A 19,745-nucleotide genomic window follows, 5' to 3' on the forward strand; every position below is an offset into this window, starting at 1 on the left:
AGATTAAAGAAATAAGAGATACTGTAGAGACATGGTCCTTGTTCCACAAAGTTTGATCAGGTCTGTAATATAACACATTTGATTCCTTGTAATCCCTTTCCCAGCAACATAAAGATGATCAAAACTGTTCCATCCCATTATCATTAGAAAAAGAAATCTTTATAGCTTCCTGTTAGTTTTGTTCTTGAGTGATTTTGGGATTCCTCACATTGACAACTGCTGCTGAGCCAGCTGTGCTCTGCTACCTTTTGTTTCCCATCTCCCTTTATTCCCAGTCTATGCAGCATATGTGCATTTTTTTGAAACCCAGCTTGAGGTATGAAGCCCTGGCTCTACCTGTGTGAATAAAATGTCAAAACGGCATTCATCCCATTGCGAGGAAACCTGGGGAAAGGAAGTAAACACATTCTGGGTTGGGAAAGTTAAAAATAAGCATTATCTTAATTCATGGACAGTTTGTATCATTCTTTCTCTCCCTGTGTTTCATGAACACATGCTTCTGCCTTATACTGGATCAAACTATTGGTATGTCAAAGTCAGGACTATCTACTTGGACTGGTACCAGCTCTCCAGGGTCTCAAGTCATTCACATAATCTTCTGTCTGATCCTTTTAATTGGAGGAGTAGATGCTGGGGCTGAACTTCAAGCTTTCTACTATATAGTGTATTTTATTTTTATTTATTTATTTATTCATATTTATATACCGCCCTCCCTGAAGGCTCAGAGCGGTTTACATAGAACTGAAACTGAAACTATACTTGGAACCATACATATAAAGATTATAACATTCATATTATTAACTAATAATAACAGGGTAACAATATAACAATCAATAATTCAAACAGGTCCAGGAATCTTGGTGGATTTCTGGGAAGGGGGAGGGGGGCATCTGCAGATGTTGATTGGTTGTGCCAGGCCTCAGCCAAATGCCTTTAATGAGCTCCGACTTGTATGTTTTGCGGAGTTGCTCCAGGAAGCTGTTGTAGAAACTTTCAGCTTGGTCTGTGGACATTGCCATGTGATTATCAGGCTTGTTGCCTTTCAGAACATACTGCTGAGTTAACTGGCTGACACAGAGCACTTCATACTGCTTGTCCATTACGCTTTTAGACTTCCCACTTTCGTCTTCAAACACGCGGAGGTTTTGAACCATATGTCCAACTTCATATGTTGAAGTCCCATCCATACATTATATTTGAATGTTCCTTGTACTGTATTGTATATGAGAGTTACAGTGTAAACCACCCTGAGCTGAAAGGGAAAGCAGTATATAAATATAATAATAAAAATTTTGAAAAAAAGAACAATTAATCCAATCAATAACATGATGCCATCTAAAATTAATCGCTTTGCTTCTCATTTTATTATCACAATATAGATGGCTTGAAACAATTGTCATGTTCCAGCAGGATATCTACTATGAAACATTAACATGCACTTGGGTCCTTATGAAGTTTTCAGATATCAATAAAAAACAAGATACTATCTTCGAATATTTTGTCAATGCTTTCTCTCCATTTATCTCTTTCTCTTTTTTTGGGGGGGGAGGGGGGAGGCAAAGCAGCTCTGGTCAAAGTGTATTGTAGGACCAGAAGTGCAGCCACATTTTACCGGACTCTGCCAGTTTACAGAGCTGGGAGCCCCAAGAAAGAGCCCCAACCGATAAAGGAAGCTGGCAAGAGAAAGGACAAGGGGTGGTTGGCCCAGCATCATGGCATGCTACTATTGTGCTTAAGGGAAGTTGGGGCCAAGCAAGGACCTTTTACTGGGCCCCACACCAGCCCTTGGCCTCTTCCCCAGGCCAACAATGAGCTGAACTGAGAGCTCATGAGCTGAGCTTCCTCCACAGCATGTGTCTGGTCTACTGCCCACCCAGATTGGGCCCTATGTGTTAGGAAGAAGCAGACTGGTTCTGCCATTACCCCTCCCACTGTGTAACCAGAATGCAGATGAGGAGCCCATTAAAAGGGCATTTGATAGGCTGTGGGTAGATCAACAGCAGAGCAGCAAACATTTTATACCAGAGAGAATTGTGTGCATCCTCCTTCTCTGTTTCGACATATGTCCTGCTCAACCTGCAATCTATATGAAAAATATGAATCTCAACTTCAAATTTCAAGGACTGTTTTTTTTTTAATGTTAAAAATGTGATCTTAATATCACTCATTAATATAAGCTTTGTGACCTCACTGATTCATAGTGCCATCTTGAACAGGTCTAAATGTCCTTAACATTGCACTGTTATTCTTCTTTCACATATGAGATTCACAAGAACACTTCTCTGTATCTGTGCCCTTTCTCTTGTTGCACTCGTGAAATCTGTGAGATAATTTGGGGAAAAGGGACTAAACTTCTTTGCTATCAAGATGCCTGACTGTAACTTTCCTGTAAAGCAGAAGAGGAAGCAAGCTCCAGGGCAGGCAGCCTTTTCCTTCACCAGCGCTCACAATATTGTTCCATATGCACTCCCAAAGAACACAACTATAACACTATAGAAATAACCCTTCATAAACATTCTCCCTCTCTTTTAAATATCATTATTTGTAAAGCTATGTTTGCATTAAAAGGAGAGGGGAGGGGGTTGGTGCCATATCAGTAAATATGTATTTTTAACAAGAAAAAATGAGCCATCTGTCATTGTGGAACATCACAGCAGGGACTTTATTAGTCTGTCAACTGCGGGGCCTGTCAAAGTCAGTTTTTCAATTGCGGAGATTTCATTTCTTTTTGGCATTTAACATGACAATTGCATTATGAGGGGAGCATAACAGTAACTTCTGTTAGTTTTCCCGGCTGCCTCTAATGCTACTGCTGTTAGAGTAACGAGAGGAGGGGAGAAGCCTTCATTCCACCGCTGAGTGCTTTATTTGTTGTTGCTGAAAATAGTGTCCCATCCTCCACCAATTATTCAAAGGATGCCTGACAGAGCAATGATTTAGTAGACATTTGGGGGAGGGAAATCTGGGAAATGATCTAATAAACCTTTCTGATGCTGCTCAGTGCTCAGGTTTGAATTCTGGAGCCAGCTTCCACTATGAAACACTTGCTAATTAATGAGGATGACAAATTTCCAATTTCTATTTCCTCTAAATTCCCAAGAATTTGGAAGAGAAATTCTGGCCTGGAGCTGGGAAACGGAAGTTTCCCAAGAGCAGCTAGAATAAGAAAAAATCAACACTGATTTTGAATAAAGGCCTTCATTATAGCTTCTTGAGGTATTTGACAGCCAATTTAAAAAAGTAACAATGCAGTAAAACAAAATTAAAGTTAAAATTCACTAAAAGCATACCAATAAAAAAAAAATCAAGAAAGTGACAGAAGTATCCTAGGGTAAAATAAAAGCAATTAAAATTAATTATAGAAGGACTTCAGTTTTCTGTTTCCATGTTAATTCTTAGCTGTTAGGCAGTTGTCTTTTTAATAATGTGTTTTGTGAAAAAACAATCACCTTGAGACAGTGTTTCTATCCACAAGGAGTTCAAAAACTCTATGACTGTCCAGAATCACTGCCTGGCAAACACAACAACTTGACTCGTACATTAACTTTTTTTCTCCCAGTATTTTTGCCGCCGCCACCAGTTTTAAGAGCATCTCATACTGGATGATTTGGACTCCAGCATTCTTGCAGCTGTGGGGATGGAAGGATTGTCCTACCAAAAGCTTTCATGGCTGGAGTCAACTGGTTGTGGGTTTTCTGGGCTGCATGGTCATTGTCTGGTAATTCTCGTCCATGATGCTTCACCAGTAATTGTGACTGGCATCATCAAAGGTAGGGCCTCTGGTGAAATGCCAAACCACAGCCACACAATCCAGAAAATCCACCACAGCCACATCGACCTGCCCTTTCATCTCTATTGGTAAGTGTTAATAAGTTAGGTATAGTAGCTGTACAGAAATGAGCCTTCCAGGATTCTAGTTATAAAGGTTTATTAAACAAAAAAAAGCTAGGGTTACCATATTCTGAAAAGCAAAAAGGAGGACATATTTCCTTACTGACTCCTACTTCAAACATCCTCCTTTGACAGATCTCCTACTTTGACAAATCTCATTTTAAATACCTCACTATTTAAACCGAAGCTTCCCTCGACTGCGGACTAAGTGCAAAAAACGGGCTCAGCCTCCTAACCCAAAAGAGGACATTTTTATCACTTAAAAAAAAGAGCCCAAAAGAGGACAAACACGCAAAATAAATAAACATAATTCTTCTAACCCTGTTCTAAAATTGTCCCTAACTGATGTTTAAATAAAGACAGGCACTTTTGCCTTGGAGGTGCAAGATCTCAAAGAAGTTCAATTCCCTCTATTCTAAGAGTTAGATATTCTCCCATTGTCCCTCAACATGTGGTCAAAATGGAGTCCTTAATCTCTTCGTCCTTCATGGCTTAAGACAAAAAGGCTCACAGGTCTACAATTTCAGTGTACGGGGGAACTAGAACTATTCTTAAAGTGTATGGTTACATAGTAATCTTCTTAGAATTTAATTTTAAACTCCCGGGTTTAGTCTAAATGATAATGGTCCACACTAGTATTTCGGTTCTGTATCATCTCCTCATGAGCATGCTGGTCACTCCCTTTTAACTGTGGCCAGAGCACCGATCAGCTGATGATGACAGACACCCCACCAGTTCTTTTAAATGCCTTCCCAGTTGGGGAGGGATTTAAAGGGAATGGGCAGGGCACCTGTCATCATCAGCTGATTGTCACACACTCTCCGTCCCATCTTCTCAAGGGCTGCCTAAGAAATTAGGAGGGATGCATTTGGACAGCCAAATTGTGGCCAAATCACAATTTAGTCACCCTGATTTGGACTATCTGAATGCAGGGAATGGATGGTTCAGCTTGAATGAGCTGAAATGTACCCAAATCAGCATTGATTAGGGTACTTTTTTGCTTATCTGACCTGCCAATGCCTGTTCTAAAGTTCAACAAACCCGGTGGCATATTTTAAGAATCAGATGCTAACTATATTCTTGGGGAGGGAATTTAGGAATAACAAAAACAGCAGATATGTATGAATAGCAATGTAGGAATAAAATCCAAAGATGACATGACTGAAACCAATTCAGATGTTTGGAAAGTGTGCATGGTACTGTCTTTACAATGCAGTATTCTTTCAGGATGTACATGGGAAACTGCTTGCTTTGGAGAAGGGTTTTTTGATATGGAGTAACTTGACAAAGCATTCCCCTATGTATATACTAAAACAACAGTGCCAACATGCAGAATGTCCCACATATTCTCTGTGAATCGCTCTGAGTAAAGCATATTGAAATGTACATTCTCTTTGCCTGAGGCTATCATGTAGTGACAGGATGTTATGCTACACAGTGCCAAAAAAAAACTAGTCAGGCCCGAGAGACAACACACATTGAGAAGTAAAAACCAGTCTGGGCCCCAAAAATGTGACAGAGTTGTGAGACTGTGAGCATTAAAAAAAACCCTCTTCATTTTATCTCTAACATTATACTTTTCAAAATATGTTTAGCCCATGATAAAGCCTGGTGAGTATCTTTGGTCTCCATGAGGTGAGGCCTCCATGAGGCCCCCCAACAATCCATGTGATAATCCTTTCAAGATGATTGGAATAGAAGCTCCATTTTGCAAATGAATGCAATTTCAAATGTTTACTTGATCATTCTGTGGAATGGCATGATAGGTTTTATTGTTTTATGTGTATTAATAATGCACAATGCAAAAGGCATGTTCATCAATGCCCCTTAATATGTTTGTTCACCACCTAGAAGAAAAAGTCTTGCACACTTAATAGGAGCTTAATGGGATGTTGTTCACTCCATGATATTAGTTACCCTCATGCTATGAAAAGTGTCAGTCCCCATTTCTACACATAAGCCCCTGTTAGAAAGGTTTTTCCCCTCAAGGCCTATTGGAAACTTTACCTGTGTGAAGCATAGGGTTAAAATCCTGTTGTCGTTTGACAAGAGTGGTCTTTACCCCAGCTTTCTACTGACAGACTGAACCAAAGAAGCTTTCTGACAACGGATAAATAGGATTAAAGAAAATAACTTGTATTCAGTGCAAAGGATAAGATAAATAAGGAAAGCTCCCCCCCCCCCCCCCGGTTCATTGAGTTGTTTTAGTTGTCAGCATTTGGATGTACATGCACAGAACAGTTAACAGCCAAGCTTTTATTCTCGAAGTAAATACTGGCCTTTCTTCAACCTCAGTTTCTCACAGTGTAAATGTGAACTCCTCCCAGATACAACAAATCTTTAGCCAGTTTCCCTCAGAAAAGGGGCTCTCAGGCAGTTGTAGTCTCATTCACTATGCTAATCTGCTTTCTCAAAAAAGACAGACTCTGTTACATCCAAAGTCTCCTGAGAAAGGATTTTCACCTAGCTGTCTGTAAACACAAACCCTATCTCAAAACATTCACTGTTTTAGCCCGATTATACTCAAAACAGACATTTCTATAGTATCCCCCAAATCTCTCTCTGATTGATTATGCATGGGGAGGAAAGGACAGGCTGGTGGTTGCATGGCAGTGGAGCTAATCCCCTCTTATGCATGATGTCCTCACCGGCCCAGCCTTCTCCTGGCCCTAGCCGTGGACTTTCCTGTGCCCCACAGCAAGGGAAAGCTGATTTTTTAGCATTCCCTTTTTTGTCACAGCTACCAACAGTGTCCATGCATACAGGGCCTGGAAGGCCTGGCTTCTACTCCGCTTACAGTGTCCCATCAGGGAAGGAAAATTCCGCATTTGGTTTTGTGGCACCATGGAGATGAACGGGGCATGTTTTAACCTTCCACAAAGGCGGGATTGCATTGACACGCAATTCAACCCTTGTGGAATTAACCCCCCTGCTCCTCCCCACCCTGCTGTCATGGCGAAGCATGGCAGAACCTTTCCAACCAGGAGTTGTTGTGTGTGTGCATGGACAACTCCAGGGCAGACTCTGTGGGCTGGGGAAAATCTTCCCCCGTCGGCATACAAGAAGCTGTGTTGCCCCAGCACAAGAAACCACTGGTGGCCCAACACAACTGCTGCCATGCATAAAAGGTCTCTCTGATTCATTCCATACACATTGGATAATGCTCTTTTAATGTCCTTTTACAGCTGTATTTTCCTGTGCAGAACAAGGAAATCTACATCTAAAGTGCATTAAAATTGAATTATCTAACCTGTGGAATGGGTCTCTCTCTCTCTTTCTCTCTGACTGCTCAGCACCTATCTGAATGGAGGTGACAGCCTAACAGCTCCCCGCCCTCTCACTCCCTTTCTCAGTCATCATGGATAATTATTATTATTAATTAGATTTATTTCCCGCCACTCCCCGTAGGCTCGTGGTGGGTCACAATAGTCTTATCCCCATTAAAATACCCATTAAAAGACTTTAAAAACAATCCCAACATGGCGGAAGCTCTCATTATTCCTATCCCCTGCTATCAGAGCGGCAGGGAGGGTGGGGAGGAGATCTAACTTACTTGGTCCGGGGGGGGGGGGGGGATGCTGGCACTCATTCGCTGACCCCGGCCTCAACCAAAAACCTGGCGGAAGAGCCCCATCTTGCAGGCCCTGCAGAAAGCTGGTAAATCCCGCAGGGATTTATATGAGTTTTAAGAGGAGAACCTTGTCTACTTTTAAGATTACTTCGATGTCTCTAGTCCATAAATTTCATAGGCTGCGGAACTGATCTTCTTAGGACTGTCCTAAGGGAGCATATATGCACACTGTAATTCAAGCACATTGTTCCTTTCCCCTGCCATTCATGTACTATTTGGAGGTTTATTTTTTAGGATAGTGAAGATCTAGAACTGCTTGTTATTGATTTTCTTCAACAGACATGTTCTCTACCATTATAAGTCTCACTAGCCCACCTGAGAGTGTTATTTGGATTGCCTCCTGTCCTTAAATCCATAAAACTGATGTAGGAACAAAGAAAACAATTTTGTGCAGGTTGGTGTTTGAGTTTGCTTACTACTAGTTTCATTTGTCTCAGCTCTGTATTATGCTTTTATAAATTAGGCAATAATTACATTTTCCCTGTTTAAATCACCAGTAATTATGGGGGATTTTCTTAAGCTGTGTTATGATATGTAGTATAACAATATCACCTTTCCTGAGCTAGGGGTAATGAAGAAAGAAGGCATAAATAGAATGAAATAGAAAAAATCATGAAAGAAATCTAAAATAGAAACATAATAATACTAAATCAAAAGGATTTTCTTTTTGATATCAGGTTTCTTTCCTGACATTCCTTTTTCTTGATGTCTATAAGATGTAGCTGGCATAATCAAAAAGCAAATTTAGGACACATTTAGGTTCTCTGAAATCTATTTCAGGTGGTTGTGAAGAAAGAGAGTAAGCCTCACACATGTAACATAAGAATTGGAGTAATTTCGGGAAGGTGCAGGTGGAAGTTAAAATTGTTTTGACAACTTTTTGACAACTTTTCCCCAAAATGTTGTGAACCTTCTAAAGGGGGAGAGATAGGCATTACATGCCATTGGTTTGCATGTTATTGGCTTCATGTTCATTTCACACACTTCTATGATTGCAATCCTAATAACACTTTACTGGGATTAACCCCTAATTAACAAAAATGGAACTTACTTCTAGATAGCTGTAGCTCAGTGGCAGAACATCTACTTAGCATACAGAAGGCCTCGGGTTCAATCACCAATATCTACAGTTAAAAAGAACAGGTAGGAGATGATATGAAAGACCTCAGACTGAGACCCTGGAGAGCCACTGCTAGTCTGAGAAAACAATACTGACTTTAATGAACAGAGGGCCTGCTTCAGTAGAAGGAAGCTTCATGTGTCCATGAAAGAATGCTTAGATTATACTTTCTACCCCTTAAATCCAAGTTCAATATCTCTAGCTACACTGAGACACATTTCTAAAAATGCATATCCTTTTTTTTGTTGATGAAAATGTAAAATATTAATAAGACCAGTAACAGTCCAAATCTCCACTGGATTCTCCATGAGTTTCCCTTTCAAGTTGTACATTTTATAATTGGGAGACCCAGTATGAAATTCCATGACTCCTGCATATATGCTGTTTAATAATTTTGTCACCTGCACGTATCACCTTATGACCTTGCCATTTTTTACTGTACATAGAAAACCGGGGTGTGTGGTGGGGGTGGTAAATCCTTGGAGACTGAATGTGTCTACCATGAGTAATGCAATCATGCAACAGTTTCTGGAAATGTGGCAACTAATGGCACTAGAATAAGTCTGAAGTAGACCTCCAGAGGCATTCTGATTTGGGTATTGAGGTCCCAATTAGCACCTTTTGCTGTGGTGCTGAGGTATCTCTTGAACAAAGTAGGGATATGCAGATGGAGCATTTGACCCTGTTGCAAATAGGGACATTACTGTATATACAGAAACTTTTGAATATTTGAATGGTTAGCAAGAATTATTCCCAAACGTGTCTCTATGCTAAACTCTATGCTAATTCAGTTAGGCCCTGATAGTAAACAGTCTTCTTGCCTTGTCAGAGGAAAGCTGTCATATTCTTATAGGACATACAATTGTATTTGAGTAGTGGTTGATACCCTCTGTGGTACTTAACATGTTTTACCTATTATTCAGTTAGTAAATTATGGATTAAAATTGATATTTGGTGTAGTGGTTAAGAGTGCGAACTTCTAATCTGGCAAACTGGGTTTGATTTTGCGCTCCCCCACATGCAACCAGCTGGGTGACCTTGGGCTCACCACGGCACTGATAAAACTGTTCTGACCAATCAGTGATATCAGGGCTCTCTCAGCCTCACTCACCTCACAGGGTGTCTGTTGTGGGGAGAGGGCGGTATATAAATATAATAAATAAATAAAAATTGGGCTTTTCCCCTTACCAAATATATTTTTTTAATCTTCTGCCACTCCCCAAAAGGTTTCTTTGACATAATACCTAGCTGTTTTTTTGGAGGGGAAAGATCAGATTAGGAAGTATCACCATCTTTACCATTGCTATTCTACCTATTAGAGACATGGAGGTTCTTCCATTTTTTCAGAGAGAAGTTAATTTCCTTCCAAAGTATTGCATAATTATTTTCAGACAATGGATAGTTTTTTTATTAGATAAATAAACACCTAGATATTTAATCTTTTTTTGCACTTTTATTTCTGATATGTGTTTTAGATCTGCTACCTGATCTCCTGACATATTCCAGACCAACATTTTCATTTCTTGCTTAAAACCTGAAATCTTCCCAAACATACGTAGTTTTCCCTCCATTTCTTGAACATTTTCTAAAGCCCTAAGTTTGCCAAAATGTCCTTTACATATCAGGCATGCTGGAGATGCCTCAGGAAACTCAACTGCCCATCCATCACCACAACTATCAGTAAAATTTTCTCCCATTCCTCACTATTTCCTTCATCTCTATCACCTCAGTTGCTTCTGTCTCCCTTTCTATTCTAGCAACCTTTTCCAACTTAACATCCTTATCTACACTCATCTCCACAATCTCCTCAGGCGCCTTATCCCTGTTCTTGTCCAACTCCACCTCATCTCTATCATTGTCACATCTGATAGTTTTGTCATGTCCAGTTTCATTTTGCAGGCTCAGTGTTTATCAGGACCTCCTTAGCTTCACTGGACCTCTCTAGTTTCACTGGATATCTCAACAACTCCACCAAGCTCCTGAATTCCAACTGAACTTTTACTCTCAGTCACCTTATAGAGGAAAATTTGCCTTGGGGCACAAACAGAAGCAAGCCTGTCTGAAAGGACTGTTCTCTTCAGTGTGCACAGTAATATTGGGATCGGGCAGCAACCCAGTCTAAAACACATTCCTTTTGTGTTTTCTGACAGTGGGGTGTGAACGGGGAAAGAGGGTGTGCGATGAAGCAGCACTTAGCTTAGCATCCATGCTCTGTCTTTTAAATACTCATTGTGAACACACAACCATCAGGGACCATTATCTACAAATTTACCTGAACATAAAGACACACTATTATACAAAGCATCCTAAAAAAAATCTAAATAAATGTTTTATGTTTTTGGCGTGTTCCCGTAGCAATGAGAAAGTATGTTTTTTTTTTAATGTTTTACTGTTGTGGTGTGTCCCCATGGCTACACAGAAGTTTTTTGTCTTCTTTTTTTAATATATATTTTGGGATTCAGGGGGACAGAAGTTTGAGTCCCCAGAACCACTGCTGTGAAGGGATTGGTGTCTGAGGAAAAACTTTGAGTGGTCCATGCTTCCTGCTTCTCTGGCACCTTGTCGGGAAGCAAAAAGCCACAAGATATTGCAATAACATGGGGAGGATCTCCCATCAGGAAGCATGCAACTGTGCGGTTTACTAATGTCCGTTTGCAAGCAGGAGGCGCCACGTGTTTTACGGCTCCAAGTGGAAATATGGTCAGATACTAGCACTGAGGAGGGATTTGCCTGAACTGTCAGCATGGCCCTTGTGCCTACTAGGATGCGTGGTTTAGGTGGAGGTTTGCTTCTGAGGTGTGTGATCTGTAAATAAATAAACAAATGGTGGGTAGGTTGGTGAGCTCCGTTTTATGATTTTAATCTTGGTATAAATTTTATTAGGTAAGTTGCTTTGAGTCTGCTGTGCAAGGAGGGGGCAGCGTAAACAGTTCATAATAATAGACAAAAAGCCTTTCTTTGCCCACTATAGGCCTCCTGTAATATAGATAAGGCTAAGAGAGCACTGAGAGAACATTGAGTGTCTTTGGTCACCCTGTGGGCGGTTGGTGGGGAACCTGCCAGACGAAGGCGAGGACAGCTGCTGCACCAGTAAAGAAAATGAACAAAGTGACTGCAACAAAACTAATGAAAAGGCATAGATTTGAAAAAGATCTATTCAGTTATAGAGGAGAAAAACTGTTAAGAAAAATAGTATAGCTGGCCTCAAGCGGTTTATCTGGTGTCAGAACATGTTACTGGAGTAAAAGCTGCCGATTAGTCTATAAAAACATATTGTCATTCTTCCATTTGAAATTGCTACAGAAATCAAAACTCCTTTTTGATCACAACCCTATATCAAATAGCTATTGCATTAATGGTATGGTTTTGATGGGCATGGGGAATCAACAAAAATGTTTGAAGCCACAAACAAAATTAATGGAATTTATACATGATCCCTGGTGTGTATGTGTTTCTGTGTGTGTGTGTTTCATATTAAGAACTGTATTGCTAACACACAGTTCATTGCACAGTTTTGGTGGATGAAAGATTGCATTCTGCATGATCCACAACAAGGAATGGCCTCAAATGAATGGGGCCACCGATTGACACCATGGAGGGCATCACAGGAAGATGCAGTGGCCTGTGGCCCATTGTGAGCATGTCAGGCTTGGTGTGTGGGAGGTGGGCTTGTGGGCACCTATTTAAGGTGCCATGTGGGCAAAACCCTGGCTTTCCGCCAGCATCACCTAGACCGCTTCTCTTCCACCCACCCTGCATTGAATTTGTTACGATTTGCATTAGTTCAGACATGTTCTTATTTGTATTTGTCACAGCTGTGGTATAAGTCATGGGTAGAACCCTGTTGGCAGAGAGTCCAGTTTGTGCACTAGGCTCCCTGAGGTTGGGGGTTTCAATAGAGGCCAGCTGAGGATGAGTGCGGCCTACTCGGCTGGAAGGCCAGGGGCTCACAGCCAGGCTCCGGGTCAGCCAAATGAGGTGTGTACCCATTAGCCTCCATTCAGGTCACTTTCCAGATAAGGGGAATCCAGTTGGCAAGGGACCCGTTCTCCCAGCTGGGAATGATGTGGGTTGCGGGGCACCAAAGGACATGGGGGTGGAGAAGCCAGATGGCTGTGGGGTTCAGACTTCCTTCCCACGTGCCAGGCCAACCCTCCGGCGGGAGGGTAGAAATAAAGCTGTGGCCACATTTATTGCCAAATCTGAGTGTTGCATCTTACTTAGGACAAATGCCATGGTGCCAATCAAATCATCCATGCACATGCATTGCAGATTTACATACTTATTTTACACATACTTAACATGTATATAATTCATGCTAATTTGCCCCAACAGCATGCACACAAACATTTGCCCCGCTAGCACACACACATTTGGAAAGTTAGCACAGTATTTCTGCTTAGCATTCTATTTATATTAGACTAATTGTATACAGAATAAAATGTAGAATTAACCTTAGAACAGCCAGTGATGATGCCTGATTATATAACTTTATACTATCATTAGCACAAATAAGGCAATTGTTTAAGTTCCAAGGGCAAATCATAGTTTTGCTTGTATTCTTGCAAAAAAAAAAAAAAAATCCCCAAATATTTCTGCCTCTTATGGAGGGAGGAATATTGTGATCAATTTGATTGTGTGCAGAGGAGTATCCTTTCTGCACTTAATTAAAAGGTGGGGGCATTACCAAAATGGTTCTAAAGTGGGGTAAATTGTTCCAGAAACAACAATGCAGCACTCTGGTCTTTGTCTACCAGAGTGGATCTTGGCACGGGCACCACACAATACAATTAGGGAGAAAGAGAGTAAGACAATGATTGTAAACACAAACAAATACCCTATATACTCGCATATAAGCCGACCCACATATAAGCTGAGGCACCCAATTTTACCACAAAATCTGGGCAAACTTATTGACTCGCATATAAGACGAAGGTAGGAAATGCTCCATCATCACACGCTCTTCTATCCAGCCTCCCCCTCAACAAATACAGAAAAGTCAAGAGGATGAATAGCTGCTGGGTTTTGTACCGTGCTTTTCACTAACCAAAGGAGTCTCAAAGTGGCTTACAATTGCCTTCCCTTCCTCTCTTGATGCCAGATACCCTGAGAGAGCTCTGACAGAACTGCTCTGTGAGAACAGCTCTGGCAGGAGAACCAAGCAGTGCCCCCCAGGCCATCAAACCAGAGCAGAAGTTGGCAACCTACTACACCAAGTGCAAGAGCTACCAAACTGGGAGAATGGACAACTCTAACTACCGCCCAGAACAAAACACTAAAATAAAGAACTGTAAAACTGAACACTGAAATAAAGAACTCTAAAAATCAACTTTTAAAAGAAACACAGCCCCCAAGAAGAAAATGCAAATGCTAGGAGAAAGAAACAGTAAATCCCAAAGCCCCCTCCCCCAAGTCCCCCCCACTCCACCCACAGAAATCAAAAGAATAGTTTGGAAATGATTAAGAAGAGGAAGAAGTGAAGGCAGAAGGGGAAAAAAAATATCATAGTCCATCAGTCAAACTGTTGATGTCCAACAAGCTGCCAGAGCAAGCTCAGCTTGCAGTACAGATTTGCAAAAGGCAATACAATGATTGGCTGGCTGGGGCAAGCTTTTATTTCTATACTATATATACCCACGTATAAGCCGAGGAGGGCTTTATCAGTGTGAAAAAGGTGCTGAAAAACTAGACTTATATGCGAGTATGTAGGGTAGCTTTATTTTCTGCAAAAGAAAATAAAAATGCTAAAAACGTACACTAAGCACCTGAGAACTAATTCCTTAAGTAATGACACAGACACATAAACACACACCAAAAGATAAAATGGAAAGGGAGGAAATATTAGGAAAGAGACATACAGCCTGAAATTGTGGGCTTGAGGTCTGGAGAGGAGCTTGCATCCCAATTAAATGTTTCACACTTGTATGGAGACAGATGGGGCCAGCAGCAAATGGTGGGGTAGAAGCCCTTGATCACTGGCATTGACAGTTTTTATTTCTCATATGTATTTGTGAACTACAACTGAATTCGAGGGGTCTGATTGGCTGGTTTAGCAAAGAATTATCATATGGCTGTATTTGGATGCTGTGACACAGTTTACTAATGTAACAGGATTAACTTTTGCTTATATATTCCCACTGCCATGATGGTCAGTTCATAGTCTGAGGAAAAGTGCTTGCACTCGAAAGTTCACGCCTTGAATAAATCTTTTTTTGTTGGTCTTAAAGGTGCTACTAGACTCTGATTTTAGTATACTCTATTTAGTTAACATGTAGTAATGTGTTGGCAGCAAGTGTGTGCTAAGGTCATTTTGGATTTCTGATTATGTACTAGTTCTTCACATTGATGCCACCTTTCACATGGTGCCACCTGTCACATGTTGCTTAATTCCCAAACATCAACTGTTTGTATTCTTAACTGCAAATGCCTGTTTATCTTTCTTTCAGCTATTTATGAGAGATCATGTGAAGCCTACAGGCACCAAGGAAAGACGTCTGGTTTCTTCCACATTGACTCTGATGCAAGTGGTTCACTTGGACCACTTCTGGTCTACTGCAATATAACAGGTAGGAATATGCTGTCATAGAATATTAATTTACTACTGGGTAATAATTTTTTATTGATTTGCAGGAGGGCATTTAGGGCTGGAATAAGACCCCACACACAGTTGTTGGTTATAAACAAGGCCCCATGGGACGATTGGCACAGCATAGGAGAGGGAGCCTGACCTAGCAGTCAGTGGACTGCACCAAAACCCGCCCTAAGGACTCATACCATTCCCAGCTGGGAGAGCAGATCCTACTTGGCTACTGAAGTCCGCCTATGTTGAGGAGCCAACAGATGCCCACCTCATTGGGCTGCCCCCAGGGCACCTGGCAATGAGCTCCTGGACTCCCAGCCGAGTCAGCCACACTCATTTACATGCCCCAAACTTGAGGGAGTCCAATCACACACTGGACTCCCTGCCAACAGGCTCCATCTCACACAAACGTACAGCTGTGATGACATATTAACCATGAAACATCCACCTCAGACACAGTCTCAAGGCTTTTTACACCTAACATAGGGTAGGAGGGAGGGAAGCTGCTCCATGGTGTGTTGGGCAAAGAGGCCGGGAGACAAGTGGTTGGTACCTTTATAGGCGCCATGGGTCTTGGGTCTTGTCTGCCTCTTTTTATGCTGTGCATGCCATGTAAGCACAGCACGCACCCTGCACGGGCCGCTGGGACGGTCGTGTCCGCTCCCAGCCCGCCCTCCGCTGTGTCAACCATCGTCTCAGTTGATTCTTAGCCATGTATTATTATGAAATCCATGGCCTAAACTATATAGCAATTTGTGTGTGTGTGTGTTCACATTGCAGACAAGAACATGTTCTCCTTCTATACTTCAGTTGGAAGAGGGGGACAGGGTGGCTGCTTATGCTTCTGCCAGTTTCAAAAACAGCACCAGCTTAGATATTATATAAAGGCAAATAATTTTATCCATGAGTTACATAAGGCACTACTACACATTTGATCTTGTTAAGGAAATCCATTCTGTGTCCTGTGATACATTTTGGACAATATCGGATTGCTCCCACCTCTAATTGTCAAATATAAAATTTTATTAGAATGCAGTAATGCATAACATCAGTATCGATGCCTGGGCCTGGTTGTCGTCAGCCCTGTGTAGTTATGACTATGACTGATTAGTCTTGAAAACATGATGTCCCTATTCTCAGACTGCAAGGGCAGGCTGAAAAGCCGACCATGACAGCATTCCCTTCCTCTTTTGCCTTAAATTAAATTTACATTTTGAGTTAATTGGGCAGTCACTGTACATGAATTAAACATTCAGCAGTTAATTATTAAGAATGTTTTTTTTAAAGATGTAGGAAATATTTAAAATGACATACCTGTTAAACGAAGGTTTAATCTTTACAATATCAGCGTATTAACCTTCTATGCCTATGTAACTTCAAGGTCCTTCTACATCTATTCTTCACAATGATTGACTGGGTTATTCTTTTTATGATCAAAAGGGAAAACTGCTTATTGAGAGCAATGAAGCAGTGAGCATCCCCCTCCCCCACTTCTGCCCATCCCACTACAATCCTTAACATAGAATTTAGATGTAACCAAAAGGGGGGGGGGGGAGGGAATAAGACATGTGAAGTACCACTGAAATTGATTAGGCTCAAGCATATATTAAAATAAAATCAGGGATGTCAGTTGGGAAAAAAATGTGGGTATGTGCAAAATAATTGAAGCTCAGTCCAGCCCCTGGGATGTCCAGTACCCTCAAGTGGGTATAACAATTTCCCCTTGCCATTTCCTGTGGGGCATACATATAACTGAATGTATAAGCACTGAATAAGAGCCTCTTGTGGCGCAGAGTGGTAAGGCAGCCGTCTGAAAGCTTTGCCCATGAGGCTGGGAGTTCAATCCCAGCAGCCGGCTCAAGGTTGACTCAGCCTTCCATCCTTCCGAGGTCGGTAAAATGAGTACCCAGCTTGCTGGGGGGTAAACGGTAATGACTGGGGAAGGCACTGGCAAACCACCCCGTATTGAGTCTGCCATGAAAACGCTAGAGGGCGTCACCCCAAGGGTCAGACATGACTCGGTGCTTGCACAGGGGATATCTTTACCTTTATAAGCACTGAGCCAGACCATTATGAATGTGCCTCCCATGTTATTGCCTAGTCATCCCCTGCATATTTAGTCAAGAAATGTGAACTCAATGTTTATGTGGCTTGATCAAGAAGATGGAGACAGAGGGTAGTGATTAAAATATGGAAGGAATCTTTCATTCTGATAACAGTCTTCTGCAAAAAAAAAAAAAAAAAGTTGGGGAGAAAATGCATTGTGGTGATCCCTGGATGCAGGTACTGTGTTTGTGATGGATGGTCTAAAACCCGTATGTGTCCCTTTTCAATGGCCCTTCAAATTCTCAATAAGCTGATTCTTTGGTGAGAATAATTCTCTTTATTGAAGAAATAAGCAAAACAAGGCAAATGAGCCCATGCTGAAATTTACTGCACATCCCCTCTAGGTTAAAAAAATCACTCCGTAGGCACCAGAAAAATTGAGGACCCAAACTCCGGTCAAGCAAAGATATAACATGTTGTTGTTGTTGTTGTTGTTTCTGTTGTTATTTAGTTGTAGACCGCCCTTCTCCAAATAGGTCTCAGGGCGGTTTACAACATAAACAGTTAAAACACAATAAAATCCCCATAAAAAAAACCCATTTACGTCAATTTCACATATAACATAAGTGGCAGTGGTCACAATTCTAATCATATTTACCCAACTTCCCCCAAGTTCAGCCTGGTGGGGAGAATAATATTCAGAAAAGGGGTGGCACCAGTGCAATAGATCTAACAATGATCTCGATATTAGAGATCTCAATATTGGAGGGGATCCTCCAATGGATTAGTGGGAGAGCTGCCCCGGCCTCAACCATATGCCTGGTGGAATAGCTCTGTCTTGCAGGCCCTGCAGAAAGCTGATAGATCCCGCAGGGCCCTTAGCTCTTCTGGGAGCTCATTCCACCAGGTTGGGGCCAGAACCAAAAAGGCCCTGGCCTGGGTCGAGGCCAGGCAAACATCCCGTGGGCCCGGGACAACCAGAGCGGAGTGCTCTGCGGGGGGCATAAGCAACCAAGCGGTCCCACAGGTAGATGTCAAGCAAAAATAAGGTTTTTTATATATAAAACCCCAAGGAATGGTAGAGGATAGGAAGGCCTGGAGAATCATTGTCCATGGGGTTGCAATGGGTTGGACATGATTTTGCAACTAACAACAATGCAGACATCATGGCAAGAACATGTGAACTAAACAGGATACTGATACCCTGAAAAACTTCCAATTCATTTGAAATACTGTAAACACTTATAGCTAGCTAAATGTATCACCCTGACAAGCATTTTTATCCTATTGCATGATTATTTATTTGCTTGCTAGCTTGTTTGTGCTATAAAGTTATAGTCCACTTATGACAACCCCCTAGGGTTGTCAAGGCAAGATAAATTGAGAATTAGTTTGTTATTGCCTGACTCTGTGTAGCAAACCTGGAATTCTTTGGAGGCCTCTGGATAATTTGTGAGATCTGTCAAGGTCAGGCTAGCTTTGTACGAAATTACTCTTAGGTGAATGTTAAATGGACAGTGTCCTCTGTTTCAGTAGCATAAGATACACTGCTGATAGGTTTTTCTTCAGTGTGTCGCTTGTATTGCATTCTTCAGCCTCAATACTGCATTAGATAATGTCAAAAAATGGACCTTCCATGTCCCCCAGGGGACTATGTTTTACCCTCAGTGTCTGGACTGTTTGGTTACAATGCCCAAAGTCATTCTGTTACCGTGTCTCTACAGGTATTTCAGTTTTGTTGTCCTTAGAACCCAAGCCCAGAAATCGATAATACTTACAAGTTGGTATGCCAAGATCAATGCTTAATTTCAACTTAGCCTGATAGTTGCCCGTTATTGAAAATCCTGTTGTTGGTGGTGTTGTCTTTAAGAAGGTTGGGGGAAGAAACAGTGAAAATCTTTTTCTACACCTGTCAATACTAGTGGAAGAAAAAAGGAGAGAGACTCTGTTTGGGGAATGCTATAAAGAGAATAAGAGCTGGCTATAAGCCACAAATGAGCTCTCTTACTTTCACACCTTGCAATGAGATATTTCTATTTACTGGACTGTAGAATTCGTTTACTGGACTGTAGCAATATTAACTCTCTATTTTTGGCTCCTATCCCATGATTGATTTGGATTTGTCTATACAATATAGCCCTGTATAAAATTCCTGATGCACCAAGATAATTGTAGCATGGCAGTTAAATGGGTATGACATGTGAACAGGGTGAACAAATATCTTTTTGGAAAAATGAACACATGTGTAAAAGGATGAACTGCTGGAATACCATCACATGATGCTGTCTTATACTGTGTTCTGCCATGGTCGGTGTTGTCTACTATGACTGCAAGTAGTTCTCCAGGGTCCTTTGTAGAGGTATATTATTTGTGGCTGTAGTCAGTTCTTCCTCCACCACCTTCTGTATGGGTACTGTATTCTTCTGAGATGAGTAGCATAACTACAGTCTACAACTACAGTCTACAGTTGGTGAGAC

The 19,745-nt window shown here is 41.4% G+C and overlaps 1 protein-coding gene across 1 annotated transcript in view; it reads left to right on the top strand.

Moving 5' to 3' along the window:
* CNTNAP5 (contactin associated protein family member 5) overlaps positions 1-19,745 on the top strand; it is a 463,918-nt gene that overhangs the window by 300,390 nt on the left and 143,783 nt on the right. The window contains exon 12 of the mRNA XM_077320572.1: positions 15,089-15,208. Within this exon, the coding sequence (XP_077176687.1) occupies positions 15,089-15,208 (120 nt within the window). The remainder of the gene's footprint in view (positions 1-15,088; positions 15,209-19,745) is intronic.

Source organism: Paroedura picta, chromosome 2 (genome assembly GCF_049243985.1).
Source record: "Paroedura picta isolate Pp20150507F chromosome 2, Ppicta_v3.0, whole genome shotgun sequence".
Lineage (NCBI taxonomy): Eukaryota > Metazoa > Chordata > Lepidosauria > Squamata > Gekkonidae > Paroedura > Paroedura picta.